General features: G+C 38.1%; 1 protein-coding gene across 2 annotated transcripts in view; it reads left to right on the top strand.

Annotated features, from left to right (window-relative positions):
* Nucleotides 1-22321, top strand: part of STIM2 (stromal interaction molecule 2) — a 121120-nt gene that overhangs the window by 50590 nt on the left and 48209 nt on the right. For both annotated transcript variants that reach the window (XM_060188243.1, XM_016193412.2), the window contains exon 3: nucleotides 11902-12016. In XM_060188243.1, the coding sequence (XP_060044226.1) occupies nucleotides 11902-12016 (115 nt within the window). The remainder of the gene's footprint in view (nucleotides 1-11901; nucleotides 12017-22321) is intronic.

Below are 22321 nucleotides of genomic sequence, written 5' to 3'. Positions count from 1 at the left end.
TAGGGGTTGCGAAATACCATTATTACAGTTCTGTTCTTTTTAATTAGTTGGACTTAACCTTTAAGGAGACATTTCACCCATTAATTACTTGTTTTCCTGCTTCTATAGGAAAGGCAGGATAAACTCCCTGTTTTTCTTTCCTCCATGTTTGTAATTTTTCTAAATAATAAGATAGTTTCCAAGACCCTCTAAAGAAAACAAAAGGGACGAGCATATATGTATTTTTGTTGCTGCTGTTTTTTTTTTTTTTTAATATTGCAAACTATGAGTTTAACCTGATGTGATTCAAACTTAATACAGAATGGTTTCGATTGCAGTTTATTGATATTACTGCTGTATCTTCCTACAATCACCCTGAATCTTCTGGAGCTCAATAGTGCCAGCAAAACTGCTTATTTGGTGCTTTCTACAGCATGCACATAATTGTTTAAACTGCAAACAGTTTAAACTTTTCCTCTTTTACTTTTTTTTCTTTTTTCATTAAAAAAATCAATGGATGCGGTTCTTAATTGATTACACTTACAATGCACACAGGTTCTTTTGTGTTATCTTGTGTTGTTTTCAGGGTTTACATTAAAAGTAATTATTTCAGGGAGTTGGCCTGTAGCACAGCGGGTTAAGCGCAGGTGGCACAAAGCGCTAGGACCGGCCTAAGGATCCCGGTTCGGGCCCCCGGCTCCCCACCTGCAGGGGAGTCGCTTCACAAGTGGTGAAGCAGGTCTACAGGTGTCTGTTTTTCTCTCCCCCTCTCTGTCTTCACTTCCTCTCTCCATTTCTTTCTGTCCTATCCAACAATGACAACATCAATAATAACTACAACAATAAAACAACAAGGGCAACAAAAGGAAATAAAAATATTTAAAAAGTAATTTTTCATATATTCATTACAATGTTTATATAGCTTCACAGTTCTATAAACTTGTAAAACTTCTATAAACTATGTAAAACTTGCAGTTTCTGTTCCTATTCTGTATACCATATTACTACCTTCATTCTGTTAAAAGTACCTCCCCCACCTCAAATTTTATAATCTATCTGTCCTTTTGTTTACTTTTTGTTGTTCTTGGGACTTCACCACTGTGGGCTGACATTTTTAGATACAAACAGAGAGACAGAGAGAGCTGGAAATACACCTCAGCTCTAGAGCATTCCCCTGTACTATGGGGCCAGCTTTGAGCCTGTGTCAGATGAACAGTTTTGCAGGCTCTGTTCTCCATTTTAAAAACACAAAGCAGATATTTATATTTTATTCTCTTTTTCATGGAAAAATCAGCCATGATTATTTCAAATAATAATATACTTTTAATTTTACATTTTAATTATTTCCAGTTTCCCCATGCTAGTAAGCATATTCCTTTAGAGTTGGGATTTTTACATGCTTTTATACTACTGTAATTTTATCATCCTGAACAGTGTCTGGCTCATAGTAGATATTCAGTATATATTTACGTTAAGGACAGTGATTACATTCTAATTTATGATGTTTCATTTTAATATAGATTAAATATTTGGTTATTAAATATATACTTAATTACTTACTGTTCCATTTAAGGGTAATAAGATACTGCAGAATCCCAGTTAGTATTCTGAAAGTTTGTTCTTTTGTAAAACATTTGCTGGTTTCCCAGTAACTTAGTTGTATTGGTAATTATATATCAGTGAAATTTTCTGACTTTTTGTTACTTAGCTTTGGACTGTTGTAGGATAAATTTTGAAAAGCAAAATTTCTGGGATTAAAGGCAGTAGAATTGATTATTTTAATTGATTTTAGTAAAATTGCCTTTACAAAGATTGTACCGGTTAGTGTGCCCACAATGTAAAAATGTACCATTTCCTACATACCTTTGACAGGACATGTGTGCATATACATATTTATCCGTCTATATAACATATACTTTGATAACTTTATTGAGGTTGCATTGACCTGCAGTGGATTGTATGTACTTTTTCCATGTAGTTACCTTCTAGGTTTATCTTTATTCCTTTTTAAAGACTTGGATTTCTATCTGGTATCAGTTATTTCTGCTTATTACACTTTTTGGAGACATTTCTAGTACTACAACACTACTTGAGATAAACTATTTAGTATTTGTTATCTGAAAAGTATTTTGTCTTCTTTTTTTTTTTAAATTATGGATAGAGTAACTTTTAGGAACATTGCTTACTACTTTGGAAAATACGATGTAAGTTCTTCAGAGTACTAAACATAGAACTACTTTACTTCTGCAGTCATAGTTCACGACCCCTAACTTTAAATGGCCACTAAAATTATAAAAATGTATAGTTACAAAGACAATAGATAATATATACTAAAATACAAAAGACTAGACGGTAGTGCAGTGGGTTAAGTGCACATAGTGCGAAGTGCAAGGACTGGCATAAGGATCCCAGTTCGACCCCCCAGCTCCCCACCTATAGGTGGGTGTTGCTTCACGGGCAGTGAAGCAGGTCTGCAGGTGTCTATCTTTCTCTCCTCCCCTCTGTTTCCCCCTCTTCTCTCAATTTCTTTCTATCCCATCCAACAGCAGCAACAGCAATAACAACAATAATAACAACAAGGACACAACAAGGGTTTTAAAAAAAATGGGGAAAATGGCCTCTAGGGGAAGTGAATTCGCAGGGCAGGCACCCCAGTGATAACCCTGGAGGCAAAAAAAAAAATACTGTTGTGGTGATTTGTTGGTATGATTCTAGTTCTGCTTCTGGGATCCCTTCTGTTACATTGCTTGATGTTGTGGTCTATTTACATGGTCATTTACATTGGTTTGGTCTCATTCCCCCACCTCCAGGAGATTTGGTTTAGCCCTTGCTTTTCGTGCTTCTTGCTTCTCCCCGCCCCCTATCCTGGATACTTCCTGGGTTCCTGCTGCTGCTGCCAGAGGAGAAAGATGCAGGACAGATTTGGGTTGTGATTAGATTAGATTAGTTTTTGAACTGTTGGCTCGTGAATAAAGAAATACAGCTTCTCCGCTCAGCCGTGTGTCCCTGGTCTCTGCTGCCCGCAAAGCTAGCCTGGCATACTGGCGCCCCGAACTTTAAATGACATATGGCGCCACAACGTGGGACCTGACCTGCCCACCCCCCAGATAAGTGAAGACGTCTGGCTACCTATCCACTATGGGCCTCTTTTCTGCTTGTGAAGAGGTTTCCAAAGGCCTCTGCTCTTTCTTCATGAGACTGTTCCTCTGTTTCTGGAACATTTCGCTCTGGGCCACACTCTGGTTTCCACCTGTCCGCAGGAGCCGGCTCACTGCCGTGTGGTGTGGGGCATTGGGCGTGGGCTCCCTCCATACTGTTCGGCCGCCGGGAGCAGGGCATGGCGGCCATGGCGGGCAGAGCTGCAGCCCATCCTGGCCGCCGCCTTGGGGCGCCTCAGCCCGCGCCTTCTGCACTGCCGGCCGCCCGCCCTCCTGCTATGAAGTCTGGGCAGATCCTGGACCACCCGGAGACCGTGGGCTCCCTGCCAGCACTGGGCCCCCTGGCGGAGATACCCAGCTCGGCTCTGAAGGCAGAGGAGCTAGAATACCCAGAGATCCGTGCAGTGATGGCAACCTGCAATTCCTGGAAGTGGAGCTGCGTGGGAGGCCACCTCCAGATGGTGCACCCCCCCCCCCCCAATGGCTAAGACAGTATAGATCTAAACTCGTGTTTAAAATGACATGTCTTCGTAACAAAAGTTTTTCTCCTTGTGTATTGAAGACCATGTTTATGTGTGTGCTTGAAGTTTGGTAAACATTAACTTTAAGGTTATAAATGTAACTTTAAGGCTACATTCTTACCAGGCAAAGTTAAATGAAAAGGGTTTTCAACATAATTCTCATAAAGGTAAAATTAACTTACATTTAAAGTCTGAGGTAAAAATGTAGTTAAAAATCAATATATTTTAACTAAGTTGGTCTAAAAAACCCGCGCACACCTAGGGTGTTTCTCCATCTTGTACGGGTGTAACAAAAGGTTAAATAAGGTTGTTGGTTGTTGATATGTAAAGCTCTCAAATACCTTCTCATTTAGAGTTAGAACCAGCCCAGGTGTAAGACAGATTGCACAATGGGTATGCTAATGATTCTCATGCCTGAGGCTCTAGCAGTGGTTCTTTGACTTACCACATTTTATTGTGCTTAAATTGGTTAAGGAGCCTTAAAATAAAACGAAAAAGACCTTCCAAATTTATACAGATATCTAAACCAATTATAATCATCGGGTTATCAATTGTGGTAAAATTCTAACCTGCTACAAGTTTTGTTTCATAAGTAAGTGAATTAAGGCTGTCAAGTTCTCTACAGAAGAGCAGAATTCCAGCGGCTGGCTGACCTTCCTCATGCAACGTTTAACCCCCCTGGCAATTCTTCAGTGGACACCTGCTTTGAACTGGCACTTCTATCGGACTTACTGGTACACAACACTACAGTGGCTTTCCTTTATGCTGCTGGGTTTCTCAAAGACTGACTGCAGCCAGCTGCCTTGAGACTCTATAGGCCATACCCCTTCTCTCCGTGCTAGGTAATGCCCACAGAGGCAGGAAATGCCCGTTGAGGCAAGAGAAACCTACAGAGGCAAGAAAATGTCCTTTAGCTTGATAAAGCCTTGCCCCCCTCAGGCCTTCTCTTGGCATCACATTGGTTCTTGTTGCTCGCTTACTTGTTCCTTCATGTTGTGCCAGTTTCTTTTTTTTTAAAATAAATGCCTGTACGATATAGGTTTCTGTTCACCCCACACCCCTGATACTATGGCCAATTAGTTAAAAAGAAAAGGGGGAATTGTTGGTATGCTTCTAGTTCTGCTTCTGGGATCCCTTCTGTTACATTGCTTGACGTTGTGGTCTATTTACATGGTCATTCTGTTACATTGGTTTGCTGTCATTCCCCCTGCCTCCAGGAGATTTGGTTTAGCCCTTGCTTTTCGTGCTTCTTGCTTCTCCCCGCCCCCTATCCTGGATACTTCCTGGGTTCCTGCCGCTGCCGCCAGAGGAGAAAGATGCAGGACAGATTTGGGTTGTGATTAGATTAGATTAGTTTTTTGAACCGTTGGCTCGTGAATAAAGAAATACAGCTTCTCTGCTCAGCCGTGTGTCCCTTGTCTCTGTCTCCCGCCTGCAAAGCTAGCCTGGCATACTGGCACACCAAACATTAAACGACAGTGACTCAATGTAAAACAGAAATGTACCAATGTTGGTGTCTCTAATTCTGCTTTTAAAAACCCCTTCTGTTTCATTTGGTTTAAATCCCCCCTGCTTAACACTGCATTCTATTTACATAACCACTTCATTCTATTTACATAATCTCTGTTAACAAGCACCACCTTCCCTCCAGGGCATTGGTGGTTTAGTGGTAGAATTCTCACCTGCTCTGCCCCCTCTCCTTGTCAGACCCTGATTTTCACCAGTCACTTTTCTCTCTCCCTCTCTGCGTCGCATCCTGTTCCCACCCTACTGGGCTAGTATATTTATAAGGACAAGATTGTTTGTAGTTTTTAGTTTAGAGTTTAGCTTAGCTTGGTATAGATTGCACTGCGTCCTGCATGAATAAAGAGATACTGCGTACAACCCAGCCATGAGTCCCGGGTCGTCTGTCTCCCGTCAGTGAAGCTCAGCCTGACATAACAACAGGTAAACAATAACAAAAACCAAAATAAATGGAAATTATATATCAAATGATGACTTAAACATATACATATCAGCAGTCATATTCACTGTAAATGAACTAAACACTTCATCGAGACAGCAGAAATTAATCAGCTTGGATAAAAAGTCATAAGCACTCTATAATAGATATACTTCAAATTTAAAGCTACAACTGTGTTTGCAGATACAAAGTACTGTGTAATTCATTTCTGAGTCATAGTTGCCTTAATTACTTTGTATGCCTTTCCCCTTTGGTTTCTCAGCTCTCTGGATATCCTTATTTTTATTAACATTGTGATATTTATATATTAAAAACTGGAAAGACTGATGGACTCATGGGCCATTTTTTAAGAATGTTTTGAATTGTAATTCATGGTAATCTTGATGAACAGTTGTGGGCTGCTACTCCAGGTCCCCCACTCCCCCGGCCACTGAAGATGAAGGTCAGAGTGGCCCCCTGGGAGTCCTGGGGTAGCTCCTGTGGTGAGAGCAAGTGCTCAGAGAGACAAGCAGTCAGCTCTGGGAGAGCTTCAGTGGGGCAGCTTGTTTACTGAGGGAGAAAGCAAACAGATATGCCCATTGCTCTTTGTCATCGGTCTGTTGATCCATCAGTTCAATTGATATTGTTAGTTAACATTAATTAAGTTCTACAGCTAGCTTTTATTTATTTCCACATTTTATAATTTATTTATTTATTTATTACATTTTTAGGGACTAGTTTTTTATTATTTATTTATTTATTCATTTATTTGGGGGATAAAGAGTAGTTCATCCTATTTTAAAAAATATTTTATTTATTTTTAATGAGAAAGATATAAAGAGAAAGCTAATAGACAGATAGACAAAGAGACAGAAACCAGAGCACCTCTCAGCTTGTGGTAGTGCTGGGGATTGAATCTGGGACCTCAGAGTCTCAGTCATGGAAGTTTTAGGCATAACTATTAAGTTGTCTCTCCAGCCCTCTGGAAACTTTCAAGTTTCATTGAGAAAGGAACAGACTGCATGCCCATACTTAACACTGCAATGGCCAGAAAAGATAAGCTGGTATTTGTTCCCAAAAGAAAAGAGCTGGAAATACTTGGTTTTTAAAATTTTAAGCCATCTCTGATTTATGGTGATGCTGGGGATTAAATCTGGAACCTTAGAGGCTCAGGCAAGAAATTTTTTTTTTTTTTTTTGCATAACCATTAAGCTATTTCCTCAGGCCCATTCAGCTTTAATAAGATGACTGACCACAATTTAAATTTTAGGATCTTTAAAATTTATTCCAATGGCTAGGAAGCTGATTCCATGGCCGTAGAGTAAACTCTTGGTATATTTGAGGATCTGGGTTCAGTTCCTGGAATATGAATGACCATGTGCTGTTTTGATCTCCCATTCTGCTTTCATAAAGATAAATGTTTTATTTATTTTCCAATATTGGGTCTCATATAGCCATGTAAAATAGCCATCCCCCCTTAGTTAAAATTTTTAAAGTACTTTTTAAAACATATTTATTTATTCCCTTTTGTTGCTCTTGTTTTATTGTTGTAGTTATTATTGTTATTGCTGTTGATGTCGTTGTTGTTAGACAGGACAGAGAGAAATGGAGAGAGGAGGGGAAGACAGAGAGGGGGAGAGACAGACACCTGCAGACCTGCTTCACTGCTTGTGAAGTGACTCCCCTGCAGGTGGGGAGCCGGGGGCTCGAACCGGGATCCTTACACTGGTCCTTGCCCTTTGTGCCACCTGCGCTTAACCTGCTGCGCTACCGCCTGACCCCCTCCCCCAATTGTTTTATTACCTTTACTTATTTTTCAGATAGAGAGAGAAGTGGAAAGGACAGGGGAGATAGAGAAGGAGAGAGACAGAACCACCTGTAGCCCTGCTTCACCACTTGGGGAGGTGAAGACCAGGGTCTTGAACCCAGGCCTTCATATTTTAACGGGCGCCACCACCCTCCCCTGTCTCTTTAGAGACAGCTTTGTTTTTAATCTTTGAAAGTAGAAATAATAGCACTTTTCTTTTTCTGTATTCTTTTTTTCTGACACATTTATTTAAGAATTCTTCTCAAAACCTGCATTTTTTCTTCTTCACAGAACTCATCTACTTTAACTGACTCACCTATCAGACCTTGAACTTATTGTTTTGATGACAGATATCATTTGGGAAAGTCTTTGCCTACATTGTCAATAAAGAGGCTGCAGTTTCCCTTTCTCTCTCTCTTTCTTTCTTCCTTTCTTTCTTCTTCTATTTTTAATATTAGCTTGATTTATTTATTGAGACAGCCAGAATTGAGGAGATGTAATTTTGTATATCAACATTAAATCACTGAAAAAAAGAAAGGAAGAAGGAAAGAAAGGAAGAAAAAAATTGAGGGGGGAGGGCAGAGTTAAGAGAGTGAGAGAGACAGAGAGACCCGAAAGACAGAGACCTACAGACCTGCTTCACCACTCAAGAAACTTTCCCTCTGCAGGTGGGGATCTGGGGCTTGAACCTGGGTCCTTGCCCATGGTAACATGTATGCTTAATGAGGTGCACCGTCACCTGGCCCCCTGCAGTTTTTCTTTCCATCTGTGTGTTAGGTATTTTGTTTCAGAATATTTGAAATAGTACTTTAAGAGAATTGGGTGATCTTAGCTTTATAGATGTCTGGTTTTACCCCAAATCTGTGCCATACCTGTCAGCATTATCAGGCTGAAGCTCTTTTATTCAGACTTTAAACATCTATAGCAAACACTGATATAAAAAACACATAGTATTTTTATTGTATAATACATCTCTGTACTATACATGTATTTTAATTTGGTTTTAAGTGTATGTGATGATTTTTTCTTATTGTGTAGAGAAGTAATATGAGACTGATGACTTTATTTTATTCGACGTGTAGAGGAGAAATATGAGACCAAAGACCTCTCCAGTAGCTTGCAAATGTTGCTTAGTGTCAGCAGTGGGGTCAGATTATGGTCTGTTAGGATTCTAGAGTCTGAGGGCTTAGTTCTGAAGACAAACCACCTTTCTTGGGTATCGAGGTTTTAAAACATGTATTTAAAAATAAAAAGGTAGACACTTCTGTTGTTTTTATATCTTGGGAAGTAGGATAATAAGCTCAAATAAAAAGTCACCAAGAACTGCTGGTTTCTGGTCCATCTTTCTGTGCTGACTTTGATGTCTCATTATTTTCTCTCTGCATACTGAACTCTCTCTCTCTCTCTTTTTTATCACCTAGCCTTTTGTAGTTTATTTGCCGATAAAGAGAATCTCTAATACTGGCGACTTTATCACTTAAAAAGAAAATCCAGAACTATGTCTAAATGACCCAGTTTTTTCATGGCCTGATTATACTTCCTTGTGAGAAAGAGTCCTGCCATCCTGCTTAGACTCCAGTTGCTTTTAAAAAGAACAGTTGTCTGTTTGATCAAATAGCTATGGCAGCAGGTATTGATTTGGGGGAAGATGGCCAGATGCTTGGGAGTCTACATTAATATTCTGTTTCCAAGGAAAGAGACATGAGTTGATTAGAACTCCAAAATGTGTCTGTACTGACAACAGATTTTACTAAAGCGGTATTATAAAAACAGCAGCACATGTAAAAAATGAATAAGTAATATATATAACAGGTATAAGAAGCTAAAATCAGTTTGTCATGTAAATATTAAATTCCTGAAACTTGATAAACAAATTGTTTAATGGTTCCAGAAATGTTAATTGAAAAGGATCCCCTGGGTGAGTGTTTTTGAAAGGGTTAGTAGCAGTTTATTTGTTGAGCACACTTTTGTATACTGTCACCCTAAGCTTTCCTATAGTAGATTTGCATAACAGCTGGTTACATTTACCAAGAAACTCTACATTATTTGCTGTACATTGTTTGAAGATTTACTTCACAGAATCTCCACTTCTGTTGCCAGATGTTTTAATTCATGGATCTCAGTATGTGTATGTCTTCTGGCCATGCTGTCAGTCACTAGTGACTGTTTTTAAAATTTCTCCAGTAGCATTTCTCTGTAGTCTTTAATGGAGTTTTAGAGAGGTTTATAGAGTTGAAATAGTCTGTTCTTTTAAAAAATATATTTATTCCCATTTGATGCCCTTGTTTTATTGTAGCTGTTGTTATTGTCGTCGTTATTGATGTCATCGTTGTTGGATAGGAGAGAGAGAAATGGAGAGAGGAGGGGAAGACAGAGAGAGGGAGAGAAAGACAGACACCTGCAGACCTGCTTCACTGCCTGTGAAGTGACTCCCCTGCTGGGGGCTCCAACTGGATCCATATGCCAGTCCTTGTGCTTTGCACCACATGCGCTTAACCTGCTATGCTACCACTCGACTCCCAAAATAGCCTGTTCTAAGGTTCATCTATAGGTAGCTGGTATGGAAGCTGGTGATGTATTTCAAACTTAGTTTTAGTATAAGGCAGTTCTGGTGATGATGTCATCTAATCGCATCTTGTGATTAGAATGTCAAAGATGTGCAGCATATAGAGCATTAGCTTTTGTGGTGTGCTATGAAGTGTGTTATATTGAGGGGTCATATTTTAAAGAAGTATATATTAATTTTAAATGATAATTCTAAGGAAAATGTAATTCTCTGTATCTGTTCTTAGGATTCAATTCATTTTACACTAAGGGAGCTATAGATTCTTCATAAGCTCCTTTTTCTAGTTGCCCTTTTTCTTTGATATCTCAATTCTTTTATTAAATACAAATTTTGGTGATACTATACAATTATGTTGGGCTCCTAAAATTGAGTAGTAGTTAGAATACCATGTCTAGTGCATCTACAGAAGTTAGCTTTATTTTCTGAAATATATTGATCCTGAACTCACAGAAATCTACTTTTGAGTTCTTTATGTGGTCAAGAGAATTTTCCTAGGACATTCTTATTATTAGTATTTTTTAAACATCTCACATAAATGAAACAATTGGTATTTGTTCCTGCTGACTGGTTATTTGCAAGACAGGCTTCCTCCCTGCTCTGTCATTAATCACAGTTTTTAGTCTAGAATTTCTCTCTAGGCTTTTGGGCCTTTTCCAAAATAGTAGTACTTCAGAGTATCCCAAGGACAGTCATTTTCCTTTAGGCATTTCTACTGGATTCTGAGGTACTAGTCAGGAAGAGCAGAGGGTCAGGTAGAAATGAATAAGCAAGAGGAGTTGGGGCATGAATACATGTAAGCTCGTGCACATAAGTTTAGCAGAGTCTCTACTTCAGTTCTGTATAGAATGCTTTAGTTCTGAACACCCTAGTTAGATGCTCTTCATTTATGAGGTAGAGGAACCTAGAAGCAGTTGCAGTCATTGAGATGAACATTATGTATTGAGCCATCTTTACCACTCAAGTTTGGTGTGTACGTGCCAAATGTACGGTATTGAGACAGTATGCTGTGCTGCTGAGTCTAACCAAGTTTTTCAGGTTGGAGGCTCAGGTCTGCTTTTCATTGTTGTTTTCAATCTTGGGCAAATTACTGGGCCTTGGTCTTTCAATCTACAAAATGGAGATGAATACATAATACTTTCCTTATAAGACCGCCATGAAGTGAAATGATATTCTCTCTGAATAAATGTATTGCCATTTTTTTCTTCTCTGACCACAGCTCTGCTCAGCTCTGGCTTGTGTTTATCTCAAGAATTGAACCTAGAACCTCTGAGCCTTAGACATGAAAGTTATAGAAATTTTTTGATGTGGTGTAGTGATTAAGTGGGAAATTAATAAAAAATAAGTACAGGGGGTCAGGCGGTGGCGCAGTGGGTTAAGCACATGTGGTGCAGAGCACAGGGACTGGCATAAGGATCCCGGTTCAAGCCCCCAGCTCTCCACCTACAGGGGAGTCGCTTCACTGGCGGTGAAGCAGGTCTGCAGGTGTCTGTCTTTCTCTACTCCTCTGTCTTTCCCCTCCTCTCTCCATTTCTTTCTGTCCTATCCAACAACGAACAACATAAATGATGGCAATAATAATAACCACAACGAGGCTACAACAACAAGGGCATCAAAAAGGGGGAAAAATGGCCTCCAGGAGCGGTGGATTCATGGTGCAGGCACCGAACCCAGCAATAACCCTGGAGAAAAGAAAATTAAATAAGTATTTTTATTGATTCTGTTTTTATTGTGATTAATAAAAGGCATTTAATTAAGTATATTTTAAAGGCATATAAAAATAATGTGAATATCTGCATTTTGTAAAACTGCCAGCTATCTGAAAACCACCAACAATTGGGTTGAAATGTTTATTTTTTTGGTAATTTATAGAGACTAAAATAGTCAACTCAAGCATATTTACCATAGTGTTTTGTTTTTACTTCTTATAGTTCATCAGAGAAGATATGAAATACAAAGATGCCACCAATAAGCACAGCCACCTGCACAGAGAAGACAAGCACATAACAGTTGAGGATTTATGGAAACAATGGAAAACATCAGAAGGCAAGACTGTCTTAGTGATCTGTATCCCTTGTCCATTATCTTCTGCCTAGTCAATGTTACCTTACTTGTTACATACTTAAAACATAATTTTTGAGATTTTCATAAAGATAACTATATATTTCAAGCTATTTTTTCTAGGCTAGTGAAAGAGCTCATGTGGGTAGTGCACTGCTTTGCCATGTGAGTGACTCAGCCTCAAGCCTGAGGCTTTAATGCCATGATCTCTCTCTTTCTCTATGTCTTTAAAAAAAAAATAGTTTTATATTTTTGACTTTGATAAATGTTTCCTTTTCAGAAGATTTACTAAGGGTCAGTCAGTGTCTTTGGACGCTGTGATGCATTTCTGGGATACATAAAACATGTCCAAAAGCTTAAAGCTTTTGGGCATTGTTTCAACTATTGAATGTTTTTATAAAAGGTTTGCTAAACAAATGTATGGACCTCAAAGTTTTGTTTTCAGTTTGGGAGAACATTTCCTAATGTTCCTTTCTCTTGTGTACACCCTTTACGAAGTTTAATAGTTGGTAGTAAAGCTGTGTATTTACGTTTTTTTCCTTTTCTTTCCCAAAGTCCTCCAGTCATCTTATGGACAATGCTTGCTTCATTTGGCTTGTGACCAAAGCTAAAAACCTTAGTGTAATTACTAATGCTAAACATCTACTAAAAATGGTCTGTCATGCTTATTTATTTTTTCAGTAACAGAGTCAATAAGAATGTATTTTTCCCCCAATTCTTCTGTTTTGTATTTTGTTTTAATCAAAGCCAAGCAACTGTACTGTAGCATGTTTAACAGCTCCCCCACCCCCGCCGCTAGAAGCTGGGGTGCATTACTAAGTAAGAATATAAAGGAGGAATGGTAAAGCTTACTAAACTGTCAGTGGAAACACTTTCCCTTTCAACCCAAATTTGCATTGCTTAAAAATAATATGGGAGGATATTAGAAAATGGGATGAGGACATGGACAGGATCTTCACTGAGGAAGAGATTCAATTTGAGTTGAAATAGAAATAAGTGAATATAGATTTCATGTAAAGTGCTAGAATGGTAGAAAACTTTTATTTTTATTTTTAGCAATATGTAGATGTTACTGCATGAGTTGGAACACCCTTAACCAGTTTGTTGCATATGTTTTAACATGTGGATATATGATAAATTGAAGGTTACCTAGTTATGTTTGATTGAAGGAAAAAACATTTGGCTACTTACAATACCTCTTGTGCTACCATTCTGGTCAGCCCCCATCTCTTGCTTGAGTAATTACAGTAGGCACCAGATAGGTCTCCTTTTGTAAACATGAGCTCAGCAGTAGTCTTTCCTTTCTTTTTTTTTTAAATTATTTTTATTTGTTGGACAGAGACAGTCAGAAGTCGAGAGGGGAAGATGACATGGTGGGGGGAGAGTTAGGAGGTATGCAGAGGGTTAAGTGCATGTGGCACCAAGCACAAGGACTGGCTTAAGGATCCCAGTTCAAGCCCCTGGCTCCCCACTTGCAGGGGGGTTGCCTCACGGGTAGTGAAGCAGGTCTGCGGGTGTCTTATCTTTCTCTTCTCCTCTCTGTCTTTCCCTCCTCTCTCCATTTCTCTCTGTCCTATCTAACAACGTCATCAATAACAACACTAATAACAACAACAACAATAAAAAACAAGGGCAACAAAAGGGAAGATAAATAAATAAATATTATATATATATAGAGAGAGACAGACAGAGAGACACCTGCAGACCGGCTTTACCGCTCCTGAAACGACTCCTCTGCAGGTGGGGAGCCAAGGGCTCAAACTGGGACCCTTATGCGAGTGCTTGTGCTTTGTGCCATTTGCACTTAACCCGCTGAGCTACCATCTGGCCCCCATGCCTCATTTACTTTGATGGTCTATATTTGTTGAATGAATTTTTTATCTTCTAGGTATTTGATTCTCAGTACATCAAATACTTTTAGCAAGGCATCTATGCAATAATGAAACATGTATTCTTGAAAATTGTTTGTATTGCAAATTATGAGTTTAAAAATCAGAGTTTATGGGAAGAATGGGGTTGAAGCAGACCATTTGAATGATGCAACTCTGTAAGCTGAGCACCCACAGTGCTGACAAAGATACTATGATTATGGGATGCATGAAGTCACAGGAAGAATGCATAAGATACATGAGTTGTGGAAAAAGAAAAGAGATCATCATGGGTAGAATGTTGAATTCTGACTTGTTAAATACTACAGTAGACAAAGAAAATCAAGTGGGAAGGAGGGATTTGGTAGAGCTGATGTTGCTAAATCATGAAGACAGGAGTAAAGTCCACATGGTGAGAACTGAGTAATGGATACCTAAAACAGAGGCTATGGCCAGATTGAGCTGGAAGAGAGACGCGCTGACATCATGTTTATTGCTTGCTCTTCAGGCGTTTATCTCTGTATCCACTTACTGTTGCTTGGTGGTAATAGGAGGAAAAGTCACATATGAAATGATATGACTTTTACATTATATTGATGTGATATTCCTGTTTCCAGTTGCACACATGCTACATTTACATAACAGAACATGTTTTATCTGTCCTGAGTTAAGCAAATGTTGCCCAGGATCCTGGATATTAAAGATCAGTTAAACATTTCTCTGCATTATAAACAAATGGCTGAGAAGGAAGCACAAAGTAAATACAGTTTATGGTGGTATGCACAGTAATAGACATTTGGGCTATGGAAATATCTCACTAACTCATTGAATAGACTCAGACTAACTCTCTAATGTGATTAAGTTCAGAAGATAGTGCTTATGATAAGACTGTACAGTTATCCAGGAGACTTGGAAGGGGAGAAAGAGGTACATCACAAATGGGTGCCCCCCATGACTTTTTCAAGTTACTTGAAAATTGCTAGTAGCATCAAAGCAAAAGAATCTGGACGAAAAGGTGATCAGAGGGAGTGGAGAAGGCTTCGGGGACCCAGTGGATGATTGTGGAGAAGGGTCTAATTTGGGGCAGGGAGGGGTGTGCAGACGTCTATCACAGGTCAAGGACAAATTATACCCATCTGTCAACAACTGTTCTGAAGTCCATTATTCTCCTGATAACATGATTTGGAAAAAAAACAACTGCAAAATGTGGAAGTATAGGAGTGACATTCCCAAGGAAATGTATGAGCCTTCAAGGGACATATTTAAATTTTAGCCCTACTACATGAACACATAAAAATTCACTCATAAAGTACAATTCTGCACAAAGAAATGAATGATGTAGAAATAGGCACTTAGTAAATGCTTAGTCCTGTAATAAGTCTGAATAAAGCAAAATGCTTAGCTGTACCTAACATTTGATGAAGCTTTTGATTTGGTCTCATTGTATACTGGTAAAGTGAGTATATCTGTACTTATATCTGGCTAAATACCACTGTAGTATGTTACTCTCTGGAGGGTGACCCATGCTCAAGATCTTTCTGGAGTGTTTTTAGCTGAAGAAAAAAAGTAAAGTTGTGCTAAGCAAGCGATGGTTCTCATTTCAGGTAGAAAAACTGCTCCGTGATCTGAATGCACTTTTTATGTGTCTGCAGAGCAAAATGCCTCACCAGTTTGTACATGGTAACAGTGCAGTGCAAATGCAAGCTATTTGGAAAAATAGTACTAGATTTCGTACAGAATCTGATAAATTGAGTAGAATGTTGGAATTTATGCATTGGGTAGGTAGCACAGGGCTTGTATGCTTGAGGCCCAAAAGCCTCCAAATTTGGTCTCTGGCATCACCATTAATATGTAATTAAGCAAATTAATACATCTTTAGAATTACTGTTAAATATCACCCAGGTAATTAGTAAAGGAAATGTAGGAAGAAATTCATTGGCATGAGACAACCTTAAGGTAATGTTTTTTTTTTTTTATCCTGTTTAGCTTGTAATTGTTAAAGTCACCAAAGAAAGCAAAGAGATTGTCAACAGACATATGCAAAAAGTGCTCACTGTCCATTATTATGAACTATCACCTGACACTTGTGAAACTGGCCTAAGTCACAAAGAGAAGAAACAAGTGCCAGCAAAGATGTGGAGAAAAAGGAGCCCTTGTATTCTTCTGGTGGGGCCTGCCCAGCCTCTATGGCAAACAGCACGACAATTTCTCAAAGTATTAAACACAGAGTTGATAAAACAAAACTGTGGTCCAGAAATACTGATCCTAGGTGATCTGAAGAGCAGAAAACACTTTTCTGAATAGATATATGCACCCTTATGTTCACTGCAGCACTGTTTGCAATAGCTGGGATAGGAAAAGAACTCAAGTACCCAAGGACAGATGAGGGTATAAAGAAATAAAGAAGAAACATATGCACAGTGGAATGATACTCAGCTAGAAGAGATGATGGAATTTAGTCTTTTTATGATATTGATGGAACTAGGGGGCTTAGGGGGCCAGCTAAGCAAAATAGGAGGACAAATACTGGATGATCTTACTTATATGTGTAAAATACAAATGAACAGGTAAACAAAGGAATAGACAAAGTCAAATGAGGAGGACCTAGTGGGGTTCTAATGTTATATGGAAAGCTGGGAAATGGTTATGCATATACAACCTATTGCATTTTATTGTAGACTAAACCATTAATTCCCCAATAAAGGAAAAAAAAAATTTTTTTTTTTAAAAAAGCCAAATGTCAAAACAAACCCTTGAACTTTGAAACATGTATGCTCTACCAGGTGCGACTTCCTCCCCCCAACTCTTGAACTTTGAATACAGAACAAAGGAAGGGGGGAAGTGAGTAGGCTTAGTAGAATGTGGGGGAATATTAGCAGTTTGGTGTTGGGTGTGGTATGGTAAGATACAGTTTAAAGAGGCAGGAAATTGTACTCCTAAACCCATAGTCTTCAGTGTTACTTCAAGTTATCAAAAATAAAATGAAATAAAATAGAAAATTAGAGAGGATGAGTATATTAATATGAGTAAATGAAGAGATGTAATTCCAGACTTAAATTTGTATTCTTCCACTTATCACAATTTGTAAACCAGAAATAGGACAATAAATTTAGTGTATATGAGAGTCTGAAATATTGGTCTTTCACTCCTGACATTTAGTACTTAGCTCTTAGTTGTCTGTTAGTAGGGTGTAAATGTCATCTACCACAGTAAGTGGATGCAATTAATTTGTACAAGTAATATGCTTGAAGTGATGTCTAGCACACAGCACGTGCTGAGTGACCACTTTGCTACTACAGTTTTTGAAAGATACATATGAGCTTGGCACTGCCAGGATTGGCATATGAGTTGGGGGAAGAGTGAAAAGTTGAGAGGGAGGGAGAGCTGGTCTGTGAGCCTTGAGGTTTAACTCTGTTGTGCCTCTCCAAGAGTCAGATGGTGCTGTTTCCCAGTGTTTTCCTACTGCTAGTGGTTGCCTGCAGCGTTGTTTGGGGCAAGCCTGGCCTGTTCTTGGTTCTGTTAGTAAAGAAAGATGGTCTTGTAGAAAATATTGGTTATCGATATTGATTACGTGCATAGGAGGTATGAGTGTATTTTGGCATTGTTATGATCATTGCACTAAATATTAGTAGTTCCCTGTTTCAAAAAGCCTTTATATCATAAAGTACATGCTGAATATAAAAAACAAAAATCAATTTGATTAAATCAGAACAGTGCTTTTGCAGATTAAGTAACCTTTGTGATACTCATCTAGCAAAGATTCATGTTAGTTAGCACACTTAAAATGCATATATTTACATAGAGATTTCTCTATATGTATAAAAACCTTTATGATATTAAAGGGAGATGACTTTACTATAGGCAGGAAGGCCAGCTTTAAATTTCAAGAATTTGAATGGGAAGAGTAAAATTATGAATTCTGTGAACTCTAAAAAAAAAATAAAAGATTTGAGGGGCAAGGGAGACAACACAATTGTTATGCAAAGGGACTGTCAATCCTGAGACTCCAAAGTCCCAGGTTCAGTCCCCTGAACCAGCATAAGCCAGAGTTGAGCAGCGCTGGGCAGGGGGGACCAAAATAAAACTGAAAACTTTAAAAAAAAGATTTGAATTAATCTTTCCTTTTTGCTTAGAATGAATTCTCTCTCTCTCTCTCTCTCCTTCCTCTATTTAAGGTTTTAAACCCAGTTAAGTTTGCTTAACTGATTTCTATAATAAACATTTTAAATACATGTTTACTATGGGCAACTCATTGCCCTAGATATTAAAGATTTATAGGTTAAAAAAAAAAACCAACCCTGCATCTGTCTGCAGACTGTTAGTGTAGAAACATCTGCTACCAGGTAACTCAAGGATGTGATACTATCTACAGTTCAGATCGGTAGTAGGAACTGCGGGATGACATCCTAAGTATTTTGATCTGCCAAAAGTAGTAAAGTGAAGCCAGAGTTGTTGCATGAAGTCACATGTACCTTTTACCTCTTGTCCCCACTTCACTGGGAGACATCCCACTGGATCCGTAATTTCCGGAGTATTTGTTACTAATAGAGCACCTTCAAAAAGCTCACGATTCTTAATATACTGTAAATGATCACGCTGTTTCCTTAGCTCAGGTTTATGACACTTGCCAATTTTTATATGATACTGCTTGGCTATTTATAGTGATACTGAGTTTTTATTGTCCACAGAAAGTTTATACAAGGGGGAAGGCCTGTTCTTGAGATAGCTTAGTTTCAGAATGACAAATGTCATTTGTGTCACTAACAACAGTCTTTTGTTTCTTGTATGCATAGTATAGGTGACACACACACATTGCTCATTTACTTCAGCAGCAGCATTTTACATGTGCTAATTAACCCGGCCTGTGCTAGATGAGTATCGCAAAGGTTACTTAAATCAGTTTGTAAAAACACTGTTCGCATGTAATCAAATTGATTTTTGTGCTTTGTGTAAGAGTGTGTACTTTATTTTTTTTTTATCATCAAATCCTTTTTGTTAGGTAATTAAGCAAATGAGTCCAGAGCACTCAGAGTGAATTGCTGATCTGTCTTAATGATCACCTTGTGTTGGCATTTTGATCTCTTTGCCCTTTATTTCAGATCTTTTAATATTTTCCTAGTTATTTAGTTATTATTTTCACCAGAGCATTGTTCATCTCTGGCTTACGGTAGTTCTGGGAATAGGACCTGAGACCCCAGTGCCTCAGGCATGAAAGTTGTTTGCATGACCACTATGCACAGTCTCCCTAGGTCCCTATTGCAGATATTTTCCTCAAAGCTAACTGAGGAAGAAAGACAGAGAGACACCTACCTGCAGCATTGCTTCACCACTTAGGAAGCTTTCCTCCTGCAGGTGGGGACTGGGCACTTCAACCTGGGTTCTTGCGCATTGTAACATGAGCACTTCACCAGGTGTACCACCACCACCTGGCCCCTTTTAATTTTTTAAAAATATTTATTTATTTATTCCTTTTGTTGCCCTTGTTGTTTTCCATGTTAATTTTTTTGTTTTTTAAATCCTGTTTCTCTTTCTCTTTGTTGACTGTTTCTTTTACCTTAGTGCACACGACTGTTGTAGACTTGGGCATATGATAAATTGCTAAGTTTAATTATTCACCTCACACCCCCTTAAAACTTGTGGAAGGTACTTGATTTTGCAATAGACTTTAGTAGATCTCTTTGGTTTTATTCTGAAATAGAGAACACATCTCAAAATACCAAGTAGACTAGTTTTTCTGGTCTTTCAAAAATTTAACAATTCTTATTTACTGGAAATCATGAAATAGATAACTTGTGAGCCTTATTTTGTTCCCCACACAACAATTTTTTCTAGTATATAATTCAACATATGATGATATTTTTCTTATGATTAAAGAAAATACTATTCTAAAATTGTGGTTTGCCTTGTTAAGAGTTTTCTCTTTACGTGGATTATTCTGTATTTGTCCTCAGCTATGTTTACAGACTCAAGGGATCTCAAAATTGGAGTACAGTAACACAACCTTGTGCAGAAAATAAAAATTAGGGCTGTCCTTTTTCATTTTGACGGACTGTCTAGAAAATAGTCTAGAAACATCCAGAACCATCTGTCTAAAAAAAAAAAAAATCTTATTGCAGTTTCCTCTTTTTCTCCAAAGAGTTAGGAATCTGTTCTTAATGAGTTAAATCTTCCTCACTAATCCTAAGTTTGACTTTGGTTGGAGAAACTGATTATAATGTTGGATATTAAATAAATGTTCCTGATGGAAATTTACTATACTAAATTTTATTTTAGGTGGAGAAAAAAACCTTTATTCTTGCTCATTTCAATAAGGGACCTGTTTGTTGATAATAGTATTCTTCTCTTCATAAATGGTCAGTTTTTTATAAAAATCTATCTTCCCTCCAAATAGGTGTCTCATTTATGTGGATCTTTAGCTCCTTCCCATTAAATATTACTTAACATTGTAAGAGACTTATAGTAGAAGTAATTCAGATTACAAATACAGTGAAAATAAAAATAAAGATATTAAACAATTATTATTATTATTTAGTTTTTAAAAGATTATTCCATGAGATATATGTGGGGTTGAGGGAGAGGAGCAGAATGCAAGCCCTTGTGGGCATTGTTCTTTTTTTTTTTTTTTCCCCCTCCAGGGTTATTGCTGGGCTCGGAGCCTGCACCATGAATCCACCGCTCCTGGAGGCCATTTTTACCCCTTTTTGTTGCCCTAGTTGTTGCAGCCTCGTTGCGGTTATTATTGCCATTGTTGTCGTTGCTTTGTTGTTGGATAGGACAGAGAGAAATTGAGAGGAGGGGAAGTCTACAGAGAGAGAGGGGGAGAGAAAGATAGACACCTGCAGACCTGCTTCACTGCCTGTGAAGCGACTCCCCTGCAGGTGGGGAGCCGGGGGCTCGAACCGGACTCCTTACGCCGGTTCCTGCGCATTGCGCCACGTGCGCTTAACCCACTGCGCCACCGCCCGACCCGGGCATTGTTCTTTTAACTAGATGAGTTTATCTTATGGCTGATTTTATTCCCTTCTTTGTTCACTTTGTGTAGCTGTTATTAAGGTTTTACACATATATCATATGTGCTCTAATTTACTTTTATTTATTTCTTATTGGTGGGAGAGCATAAAAAATGACTAGTAGTTCTGAAATAGAGGAATGAGTGTACTGGGGTAAAAACCATTTGATATAGCAAGAAGAAATCATTAACCTTCAGAAAATGAGTTAATACATTAGTACATGGAATGAGTCATATCCACAACCTAAGTTAAAAAAAAAAAGATTTCAATCTAGGCAACCTAGATAATCTGCCAACGGAAGCATAGAAAAAGTAATATCTGAAAACACAGAGAGAAAAAGGGAGAGGGAGAGAAAGAAATACATAAATGGAATATTGTCCACTCTTAAAAAGGAAGGAAATTCTGACATGTTATATAACATGGGTAAATGTTGTAATTAAATATGGATATGCTAAGTAAAATAAACTAATCACAAAATAAATAGTGTGGTTCCACTTACATAAGGTACCTACAGTAATGAAACTTAAAGAAACAGAAAGCAAAATAGTGGTGATCTGGGGCTGAGGGTGAAGGGGAATGGTGAGTTTTTGTTTAATGGATATGGAGTTTTGATTTTGCAACATTATCTTGCAAAAAATATTTTGGACTTGGATAGTGGTGGTACTTGTACAGGCATGCTAAGATACTTAATGCCATAAAATCATACACTTAAAAATGAATGTGTTGGTAAATATTATATATATTATATCACAGTAAAAATAAGTGGAAAATGAGTAGCTATGAAATAAAGACCTATTCAGGGACTAAAAGTGGAAGAGTAGTTACAAATAGGTAGCATGTGTCTGTTTTAAATAAAAGGGGAACTTTCAAAAAAATTTTATTTATAAATTTTTATTTATATATAATTTTATTTATTTATATTGACGATAGGAGGGGTACAATTCCACTAATTCCCACCCCCAGAACTCTAAAGGAGAACATTTTTATTGACATTTTTGTGAATATTTAAAAAATCAAATTTAGCAATTACTCTGTTAGAAAGTACTGCTACTGTGCATAAAGCTTAGTATTTGGGGAGATAACTCACCTGGATAGTACACTGTGCAACACTTTGCAGTAGGTATTGTGTACTGAAGGGACCTTCAGTGCTATAGTCTCTCTCTCTCTCTCTGTCTCTCAGTCTCTCTCTTTCAGTCTCAAGAAAAAGCAAAGAGTTAGTACTTGTATTTCATGTTATTGCAGCTTCCCAATTATAGAAGTATTTGTTTTCTTTGTAGACAATTAACGTTGGTTTGCAAGTTAAGTGGAGGTGTTCTAGCTTGATGAAAATAAATTTAAGAAAGGCAAGAAACGTAACATAATAATTCTCAGTTTTGAGATAGCATTGAGTATATATATGCCACTAACCATTT

This window comes from Erinaceus europaeus, chromosome 3 (assembly GCF_950295315.1).
Source record: "Erinaceus europaeus chromosome 3, mEriEur2.1, whole genome shotgun sequence".
NCBI classification, from domain to species: Eukaryota; Metazoa; Chordata; class Mammalia; order Eulipotyphla; family Erinaceidae; genus Erinaceus; species Erinaceus europaeus.
Note: the sequence above shows the minus strand (reverse complement) of the source record. Positions and strands in the feature narration are given on the sequence as shown.